This window comes from Epinephelus fuscoguttatus, linkage group LG13 (assembly GCF_011397635.1).
Source record: "Epinephelus fuscoguttatus linkage group LG13, E.fuscoguttatus.final_Chr_v1".
Taxonomy (NCBI): Eukaryota; Metazoa; Chordata; class Actinopteri; order Perciformes; family Serranidae; genus Epinephelus; species Epinephelus fuscoguttatus.
Window position 1 is genome coordinate 2,453,195 of NC_064764.1, and position 11,284 is coordinate 2,464,478.

Below are 11,284 nucleotides of genomic sequence, written 5' to 3' on the forward strand. Positions count from 1 at the left end.
TGAGAAGACATTACGTATATCTTCCACATTACACACTGACACTGAAACAATCTGACGACTAAAACAAGGATTTGAACTTCTAACAGTCGAATATATGATATGTGCCTTTAGCAGCAACATCATCAAGCAGTGCCTGTTGAGTCTGTTGAGCGCACCCAGCGCTGGTCGGACGTATATTTATGTGCTCCTGCTTTTTCTTTTATCTCTCAACACAACAGTGATGGTTATAAGTACGTGCGGCGACTATATTGTTCATGTATGAAAATGTAGTAGCTGTACAACTTGGCTTGGTAAGCTTGGAGTGTTTTTAAGTTGATGTAAAAATAAACGACTAGCATTTGTGAAATCCCGCACTTGTGTCGATGTGAGTTTCTGCCTGTCGTCTCACTCCAAAGAGCTACACAGACCCAAAACCATTACAGCCTCACGCTGTGTGCACACAAACTGCAAAACTATCCATCAAAAAAGTTTTTGAGACGTGCCTTAGCTTGTCACGTTGGGGGAGGGAGTCTTCTTCATCCGTACTTCATCACTTGGAGACGCCGCTTGTGTAACTTTGTTTTTGTTCCGTGCTAGTTGCGCTGACCTACTGTATATGGTTCCACGTCCCGGCATAATCTTTGGAGAGTGACGGTGTTGAGGAATCTTTACGAATAATTAACCATGGCATTTAAAATCGCGCTTAATAGTGAAATCAAGTAATCGTGACATCTCTAGTTACATGTCACATCATGTTGATGTAGCGATGTGAAATGCAATCCGGAGTTTTCATGGGTGTTTTATTTTGAAAATTGACGGGATACTCTCGTCTTTTCTGTGCCTGACTTCCTGTTTGACTCATTCGGTCTCTGCAAATTGACGCGCCATTGCACGGCGTCCCTCAAAAATAGACCAGGCACATGTTTTTAGTGGAGCGGAGCCCTGAGCCGCTTCTAGGCCGCGGCTGGTGGAGCAGCTTACATTGATGTGAATGGCCGCGATTACCTCTGGTACCCGCGCCTCGGCCAGATCGCGCACACAACGGCTCCAGTGAGTTGCCATAAATGGGCCTGTCCCAGAGGCATTCAATTACCAGAGGGCTTTTGAAATCTTCTTTTCAAAACTGCATAAAATGAAATGCTCTGATTCAGGGTGCCGTACTTGCAAATCGAGAGGGAGGGAGGGAGGGAGGGAGGGAGAGAGGAAAGCGGTAATTTGTGTCTGTTTGTGTGTAATTAATTTGAGTCTTACCTTTTTGTTTTCTTTTCGTATTGCGTATTTTGTATTGTTTTGCGTATCTGTAACTGCAGGGGTTAAAGTTCTCCGGCACAGCGCCGGATTTCTGTCGTGGTGAAGTTTCTGTCCGGCATGGGCAGAAGTGCTCTGCAGTGCAAGCATTTCACTCGCATTTGCCCCTAAAAAAGATGTGCAAACCGGGAAAATGATTTAGGCGCACAGTGTGCGAGTAAACACAACCTACTGTTTACCATAATCGGCATCGGACGTTTTTTCATCGATAACCAAATAAACGTATTTTAAAACTCGCTCCTTTGGCTCTGATACAGCCGTCTCCCTCCCTGCCTGCAGTCCCCACTGCACTGGACTTTGTAACAGTGTCCCGCCTACAGTCCCCTCTGATTAGTTACACGGCACAAGTGATAGCCAATCAACATTGACGCCTGTGCATGCTTTCACATCATGTCACATTGAGACACAGAGCACAGACACTCCGGTAAGCCAGCAGTAATTTTGAAGGTAAGGTAACAGGAACCAGACAGAAACGAAAGTTGCAATAAAAATCCTTTATGCTGAAGTTTTGAAGTCACCACAACATTATATGATCCATTTCAATGATGACATGCTTGCCCAGAGGTGAAATTTCGACGTAACTGCCTGTTTAATTCACATCAAGCGCGGTACAATTTTGCAAACAGCCTAAATGATTTAGCTTCTAAAAATAAATAGCAAAAAGTCTGGTAACCACTGAAAGTTTAATCTTTATTTATAAACTCATTAAGCTATAAAAGTTTAATCTGAAAAGTAACTACTAAAGCTATAATCTTTTTGTTCGTTTTAATACTAAACATGTTCCTTTGCAACACATACATTTCTATTTCTTTATTTTGTGACCGCAACACCAAGCTCCCCCGCTCTTGAAAAGATTTCAGATTTCAGGCACACAAATCTTCCGTGCTCCACATTTCAGGCACAGATTTTTTTTCTTGCTTTAACCCCTGTAACTGTGTTTGTGAGTGTGAGAGTGAGAGTTTTAAAAGAATATTTTGTCTGCACATGATTTAGAATAATAAAATAGCCCTCCAGAGGCAGATCAGTACGTTAGTCATTTTTCTTTTGATTAATGAAATGTGTAACCACTAATCCTTAGCCGTAACCCTTCACCATAACATACCACTAGTGTTTTTATCAGTACAAATAGAATATTTTTTACACATAAAAAGCACAAAGATGTTGAAATCTAGGCATATTCTGCCATCATAACTCTCAGAATTCACCAGATTGATGCCTTTAAATCAAATAAATACAAAATTCCCTCATGGGGGAGCAAGCCCCCCGACCCCCCTAGAGGGTTCGGAATTAGCAATACACGCCCTACAAGCTAATAATATCCCACAGATATAGCCATTTCCAACTGACTGAGACAGTTAGGGAAAAATCATTGAGGGGATTCATACATTTAGAGCCAAGGATATCAGACCCTGTTCTGTAGTGGAAAAATAGGCTTAATGAACATGTTTAATGCATGAAGCCCTGTTACAGTATTCCTTCAGAAGCTATTTTCAGCCAGCCCGTAATTCCTGCTTTGAACAAAGAAAACCCCAAAAGCCCAAATTTTGATTATAGTTTTTATACATTGAAAAAAGTGTAACATATTAACATATTTTAAGGAGCTGTTTTTGTTTTATATGCTATGAACACTAGAGATGCACCAATACCACTTTTTCCTTCCCGATACCAATTCCGATCCCTGAACCTTAGGTATCTGCCGATACCGAGTACCGATCCGATACCAGCGCGTATAATAAAAATGGATGGGATATGAATTGTTGTATGTCTCAGCTCCTAAAACCCTATGTAAAATATTAAGAAATAAATACATAATAGTAGAATGAATGCCATAAAACTTACTTTTTTATTATCATTGTCCAGTGTTGACACAGATCAAGACACAGGTTGAAGTGCAGCCACACAATTTGGTAAAAAAAAAAAAAAGACATTTTAAAGGCTACAGTAGAATGTAGGGCTGCACGATATTGGAAAAAACTGACATTACTATATATTTTTTTCAGTATATATTGCGATAACAAGAATTTTCACCAGATGACTTAAAGTAAGAAAATTAAAAAATAGTGGCGGGGCTTTTAATCACCACAACTGCAGAGGCTACCAGCTTAATTTGAAACAGACTACATTATAAAAGGGCCGTTATTTATCATTCCCTCTGTCTCTATATTTTTACTTTTTATCCGCTCCCATTGCCTTGATAATGTTAATGCATGGCGTCGTCATTTCAAAATCAACACTTCCTGAACTTGTTTCAAATTAAAAGCCCCTTATAACCTGGGCTGAGAGAATCCCTCCATTTTCTAAATAGGCTTCTATTGTGAAACATTGGTAGGAACTTGTTGCGGAGAAATCAGTGACTTTTATGTTTACATACGGTTTTTCAAATGGAGCACCTGCCGTCTCCTGGAGCTTTTTCGGTGACTACAACAACATTTCGGCTGGCACATGAACAGACACAGTGACTCAAATAATAGTAAAAGTAATAAAAATAGGACAAGAATAACCCGATGACATCACAAATGTCGTGAAGATGACCGGAGATAATTGGTGTGTACCATCGTGTAGTGTGTCATGTCTGTCGGCCAAGTCACAGCACAATTTTAGGACTCCACAATCGTGTAATGTGACATATTGACTTTCAGAACTAGCAGAAAAGTTGTTTAGTGTGTACCAGGCATAAATCCTCCTTTACCGTTTCTCACTCTTCCATGTCGATCATTTTCAGTGTGTGACTGCAGCGTGTGCATGCGAGGGGGAGGGGCTGCTGTGAGAGGTGAGCGACAGAGAGAGAGGCGAGCGGAACGGAGCAACGAGCAGAGCTTCAGAGCTGCTTTTCTGAAGCAAAACAAAAGTTTACATGTTATAAAAAAAGAGAAAACATTGCATGTCCTGCTATGTGACTATCGCACATGCGCACATCATGATGGTGATGTTCAAACGATAGCGTGGGTATCCGTAATGATGTGAGGCATTACGTGGTATCGGATTGGTCATAGGCTGTACTTGCTGATGCCTGATGCCGCATTTTAGGTAGTATCGGAGGCATTTTCGAGATGTGATCAAGTACACTACATAGCTTACTCATTTCATTTCTGTCCCTCAACTCAAGTCAAAATAAAACTAAACAAAATCACACCTCTTGCATTTTACTTGTATAAAAAAGACAGTAAACTTCTCTTTAATTGTTTGCATTAGATCAGTGTCACAGTTGCGTCTGTTTATTGTCTAGGACAGTGGTGATGGTGTGTGATGTGCTTTCATGGTGACTAACTGCTGTGCAACTGCACTGACCACAGCTGCCGTGTCCCTCTGGGCACTCAGGGTCTCCCTCTGCTCTTCCAGCACCGTGTCCGTGAGGACCCCCTCTTTGTGGATTTTTTATTTTTTTTTTACCTTGGAGTGGACATTTGTTTCTTTTGGTCTTCTGAGGAACTGAGAGAGACTTTGGGGATTGGGGAAGGACATTGTGTTTGTATTTTATTAAGGAGAATTGTTTGTGGGGTTATTTGTTTTCTGTATCGGCATGACGCGCTGTGTTAATTGAGTGAATCGTCGGAGCTGGACGCGTGTTAATTTGAGTTTGATTTAATTTAATTACACTAAAGTTGTTGAGTTAAAATAACCATACGAGTCCTTTTCGTTTTTATACAATTTATTACTGCATTTTGAAAGCAAAAAGAGTTATGTTTTTTTTGTGGGTTTCATGTTATATCAGGGGTGTCAGCTTGGCACTGTGAACCTGTGCCCCCTGTGACCTGTAAAAGTAGCGTTGTGACATAAGCCTTAGTAGGGTCCGACGTTAAGGTTATTTCCTACTTGCCCTGCCGGGCAAGTACTTTTCAAATCTACTTGCCCCATCTAGATTCTTACTTGCCCTGCCTAAGAGGTTCTTTTCTGGCTGTGTGGTGCATATTTTCGCTCATGACTTATATCTTACGTCAGCAGAGATGCTCAGCCAATGGAGGCAGCAGCACATAAAAAAGCAGCACACTGCAACTGGCCACTCCGAGGACAGAAACAGGAGAGGAAATACACGATTACAGGGCTGGAATTCAGTCATTTTTATCACGGCCAAAATGTGGGGCACCAAGGCCAAAACCAAAGGCGCAATAACAATATGTGCTAATTACTTTGAATGAAGACAAAACAATATATGTGTTGAAAAACAGTACTGTGTTTATGAAAACTGGGTGTGCATGACTGGGGATATATCTCATTTCTTGTTGTTTTGATTCATGTCCCTTATTTTTTAAGTCCTTGAAATCTCTGTATTCTTTTGTTATCTCCTAGTTATTAAGAAATTATTAGAAGAAGAACATTATTTATTGTCCTTTCTCAGCACATTACATACACTGAAACGAAATTTGACCTCTGCATTTGACCCATCCTACTGTATACACTAGGAGCAGTGGGCAGCCGCAGTGCGGCGTCCGGGGACCAACTCCAGTTCTTTTGCCAATGCCAGTGGTCAGGGTCATTGACAGGAGTATTCACCTAACATAGCCTACATATCTTTAATTATATAATTATTTATATGTCTCTATGTATATTTTTACATAAATCCCCAATATTTAATTTGCCTTTAAAAAAATCCTCTTCCTTCATTTAATTTTGTTTATTGTATTGTGTTATATGTATTAATTCTCTATAGGAACTTGTATGTTCTTTAATGTGTGTTCAATTTATTAAAAGAAAAAAACAAAAAAAAAAAAACGTTTTGGTGAACCCTGCAGCAAAGTGAACCCTCTTACTCAGAGAGGATCTTTGCCTCCCAGTTTGTTCCTGGCAGCAGAGCAGAGTGAACCATCTTTCTTCTCAGAGGATCTTTGTCCCATGAGAGCAGGCACTCGGCTGCTCTCCATGTCTGCAGTGTAAACAACTTTTTTTTTTGACAGTCACTAGAAGCACATTATGACCCTTTGTAAAAGTTTCTTTGTGGTACCTGTGTTGTACATGAGCTAACGTTAGCGGCTAAGGACTGAGAGGCTGTCCGGTATGTGTGTGTGCGTGTGTCTGTCTGAGGAGTGTCAGTATGTTAACTTGTTAGCCGTAGCCGGGTGCTGCTTGCCCGACCGGGCATGTCTGCGCATGGTCTGCTGGCCCGCTGGCTATTTTTACTTGCCCCGGGCATTCGAGCAACCGTTAATGTTGGATCCTGCTCAGTTTCTGTTGTTGCCGAATTGTTACAAGCTGATGAATTCGCTGGTCAAGGCTAGGCAAAACGTTAGTACAGGTGAGATGACAGACGGATGGTTTGTCTCTAACAAAATACTTTCTGTAGACATGCTGCAAGAACGGATTAATGCTTAATATACATCTGCAGCCAGAGCGCATTATGCTGTCAATAGGCTTTATCTGTGGGGAATACCAGGATGTGTTATCCAAATAAGGGCATGTACGTCACATATATGTCCTCACAGTCCGTGCCGGCGCAGTTAGGGAGAAATGCACAGACTGCATCATGTTGGAAGTGCTGTGGTCGGACTAATGGGCGGTCGGACTACTGGGTATGAAATCCGATGGTCGGAATAATGGCATTAAAATGGGAAGTCGACATTATTGGACTAAAACGATAAAACTCGCCATAGACCTGCATGGTCAGATTAGCGGGTAGTCGGAGTTATGGGTAGTTGGACCTATGGGAGGTCGGACTAACGCCTGGTCCACCTGTGTGTTTAATAAAGCATGTAACGCGTTTACTGGGAGCTGCAGTCACTGCTGACATACATGTACTGACATGTATTGCCATCAGTAGGCTCATTCGAGATGAACTGCGCCTCGCCTGGAAAGTAGAGTTGTCCATTATCCAAATTTTGTTACCGTTAAACCTTCCCCACATTTTCCCGGGGTATACAGTATTACTGTGACTAATCAAAAATCACTTTGAAGGGCTCAGAGGGAGTCACCAAAATGTCTGCTTGCGCCTATACCGTTCAGAAACGGAACAGAAAACAGTACATAGGCCTAAGAATACTGAAAAATAACAAGAAAACATGTACAACATTAACAACTTTTATTAATAAATATTTTAAGAAAAAAGTGCAAATACAGCAGTCAACCAAACAGAATGAAATAACAACAAATTGTCTGTGGGCTACAGTCCACTTCCAGTACAGTAATCAACAAACAAATCAGTTAAATTAAAACACAGCCCTATAGCATCCAATACTATCAAATAATAAAAATGTACAATAAATAACAAAGGCAGTAACGATAACGTGTGCTATACAGCGTATCCTGAGACCGCAACGGGTACTGTCCATTGGTTTACTTTTAGAATCTATCAACATAAATCAAATTAAAAGCACAGCTCTACAGCATCCAGTACTAGGGCTTGTCAAATAAGAAAAACAGAACAATAAGTAACAGGGCATAGCCAAAAATGGGCATATATAATCCTATCCAGAGAACGCAACGGGAAATACTGTTCATTGGTTTATTTTTAGAGCCTACCTTTAGTTTGAAAAGTTCACCCTCTCAAAGTCCAAATTTTCCTGTCTGTCAGAACAGGCTACTCCTCATTGAAAATGAAAGAAAAACAAATTATAATGGTAACTATAGCAGCATCCTATGCTTCAAAACTATTCAAGGTTTTTAGCCAGAAATGTTTATTTTTTACGGTTGGAGCACGGCACGTAGTGGATTGACAACTCTGGTCGTGGTGCTGGTTGGTTCGGGTTGCGCTTCTCCCTCCTCCCCCCACCTGCTGCTGCTGCTTGCAGAAGTTATGTTTGTTTGTTTTTTGGGACCAACTTGCTTGATGTGTGGCTTGCCATCTTTTCTTCTCTTTCTCATGTCCGAGCTGTCACATGACGATGTCACATCCAAAAACTTTATCAAATGTCATCCCCTGACAACAGTTAAGGGCAGTTATAAGAGAAACATTATAGCCTACTATTAGTTTTAAATTGTAATAGTATTAAATTGAAAACTCAACCACACATACATAGGTGCTGCACAAACACTCATTATTTAGGCATCAAATAAATTATATTTAATATTATATCAGGCCCCTATAGGCCTATATGCGCTGCAGATTTTTTTAATAATGGTAATGAAACTGATACCGTTGCTATTTTTAGATACCGCAGGATACCTTATCATCATATTATCGCCCAACCTTACTGGAAAGTAGACGAGAGCAGGCGGCTGTTCAGTCCGTACAGGAGGTCACAGAAAGTGTGTGTGTGTGTGTGTGTGCGTGTGTGCGTGCGTGCGTGCGTGCGTGTAAGCGGCAGCTCTGCAGCAGCATCATTTTGGCATTTGTTGCTTATTTCTTTTATTTTGATATCTTAATTAAATAAACATTAATGTAAAGATCTAGTTAATGTCTCATTTTTTGTGGTGAAATGTTTTTACAGTTGTGCTGGCAAAAAAGAAAATGAATCTAAAAGCACTGTAGATTTGTCCTCAAGGCACCCACTTTGGGAACTGCTTCTTTTAAGGCATCAGCCTTGTTCTTAGTGACCAGCCATCCAGAGGCTTTTCCCTCTTAAAGTGAATTGAGAAGAATAGCAGCCCACACTTAAACAAGATGCTTTATGACCTCAAATGCTTTACATCTCCAGTAAATATGGTTTCTGTTAACTTGTTTTGTTTTGTCAAACCTCTTTATGTACATCTGTTTATGTCTTTCTTGTCTCTGTAGATCGCCCAGGGATGTTTGATTTCACTGGGAAAGCTAAGTGGGATGCCTGGCAGCAGCAGAAAGGTATACGTTCAGTCACCGCTGTCACTACTCAGGTCTCAGGCAAACCTTCTTTAACCTCTGTGTACAGAATGAGCTTATTGCACTTGTACTTGCTCATTTTAGTTATACCGTTTCATCTCCAGATCAACAGTGGGAATTGAAATATTTCAGGGTTATCTGAGCTAAAGCTCTGTTGATGGAGCCACAGCATTGGTTCTGAGTCTGATCCCATTCTTATATTTCCCTGAATTTTGATAGCCAGAGCCAGCTAGCCACGTGTTGTCACAACAAGTCCTGTAAACAGTGGTAGGTGTGCTTGTAGTGTAATACTCACATCACAGTTGACAAAACTGTGGTGACTGAACACAGCTAATGTAGTGCCTATCATTTGTTTGTATTGGAAGGATAATAACCCTTTTGGGGCTCATTGTAATAACACACTTTTCACAATGTTGACATTGCACATTTGCAAAAATCAACATTCAAATTAATGGACTTAATTATTATCATGTGTCGGCTACGGCCAAGCATATCTGGTCTTGGTCTTAAGGATACAGAGCACTGCTGCTTATATAATGAATGAACATGGACAGAATGAAAGCCTCTCTCTCAATAAGTGGTTTGAACATAGTCTGATCTGAAGATATATCTGGTTTATGACAACTTCAGCTGGATTTACATTTACAGAAATATTTCACTGACACAAAGTGAGTCCTCACATGAAACTAATCTGTCTGTGCAGTAGAAAGATGCCAAAGATGTGTTAAAGACAATTACTGTGAAAAGGTAAGCTAAAACATGTTTCTGATAACATTTTACCGTTTGATCAGATCAGATAGGAGCGGCTGTGGCTCTGGTAGAGTGGGTCGTCCACCAATCGGAAGATCAGCGGTACGATCCCCGGCTCCTCCAGTGTGCATGTCGAAGTATCCTTGAGCAAGATACTGAACCCCAAATTTCTCCCAATGGTGCTTCCATCGGTGTGAGTGTGTTAAAAACTGAGTAGCAGGTGGCACCTTTTATGGTTGCCTTGGCCACCAGTGTATGAATGTGTGTGTGACTCATAGTGTAGCGCTTTGAGCGGTCGGATGACTAGAAAAGCACTATACAAATGCAGGTTCATTTACCATTTGCCATTTTGTGTGAGATCAGATTTTTGTGTGAGTTTGAGTGAGAGAGGGGCAGGTTGGTCTCTTGATCTACGTCTATACTCTTTGTAGGGAGGAGGAATATGTAGGCACTGGTAAGATGGGGGGAAGTTTACCACTGTTCATTTACACATGCTACCCACAGTGTTTTGATACAAAGCTGGTTGAAAATTGGCGAGGTATCCCTTTAACACAAACAGTTACAGCAGTCCGGCCTTAAGATACCTATTCTATAGATCCCTCCTGTAACACTAGACATCACACGTCATTTATATTCCCTAATTTAACAGTGTATCCTTTGATTCACTATGTTGGGAATGTCTACCTGACACTGGGTTTACACTGGACATGGAAGCGCTGCAAAGCGTACCTATTTTCAGTGGAGCGCTGCCAGCTTGCTTTCGGTGACCATGTTAACCGATTGGGCTGTTCACAGTGGATGCGGCATGGCGCCAAGTGCCCTGGCTGGCTCACGATTTACAGCGATTCTTTTGGCGTCTGGTCTATTTTTTTCCATGAGCTGCGAGTGAATCTGGCAAGAGAACACACTGATAATCTATTTTAAACAACATAAAGGATATATTAGATATGATACAAATTTCATTTCGTTTCATTTATTTCCTTTTGACCCCTCCCCGGGGTATAAGGGGGCAGACAAAAATAACATTAACAAATCAGAGCAGGCGGCAGCCAATGCACAACAAAATAAATAATAAATAAAACAGAATTTGTGTACATACGTACAAGTCAAAGCAAATCAAGAGAAACTATTCAGGATTTTCTTTAAAAGTTTCAACAAATTTGACAAGACCTTTACTTTTCGAGATGACATTAACTTTTGAAACTTATAAATATTTGGATTTGCTCTATAGAACTGTCCGACCAACTCTCTTCTCTCTTTGTCAAAAAAAGAACACACAAGTACATAATGATATTCGTTTCCTCGATTGCCAGTCAAACAAAGAGTACATTTCCGGGTGACATTTTCACGGTCATACCTGCGCTCAGAGATAGGTAACTTATGATTTCCACACCGAAACTTAGACAAACAAATCTTTTCAGCAGGTCTTAACATAATCAGATAAGGTTCAACAGTGAAATCCGTTTTAAACAGTACAGTAAATGATCTGACTATGATGAATGATAGAATATGCATCCAGTG

General features: G+C 40.7%; 1 protein-coding gene across 2 annotated transcripts in view; it reads left to right on the forward strand.

Annotated features, from left to right (window-relative positions):
- The window catches only part of dbi (diazepam binding inhibitor (GABA receptor modulator, acyl-CoA binding protein)), a 46,195-nt gene that overhangs the window by 14,138 nt on the left and 20,773 nt on the right, over window positions 1-11,284 (forward strand). Inside the window, exons 3-4 of one of the 2 annotated variants that reach the window (XM_049594915.1) lie at window positions 8,933-8,995; window positions 9,805-9,865. In XM_049594915.1, the coding sequence (XP_049450872.1) occupies window positions 8,933-8,995; window positions 9,805-9,865 (124 nt within the window). The remainder of the gene's footprint in view (window positions 1-8,932; window positions 8,996-9,804; window positions 9,866-11,284) is intronic. The other variant, XM_049594916.1, reaches the window with a different exon arrangement.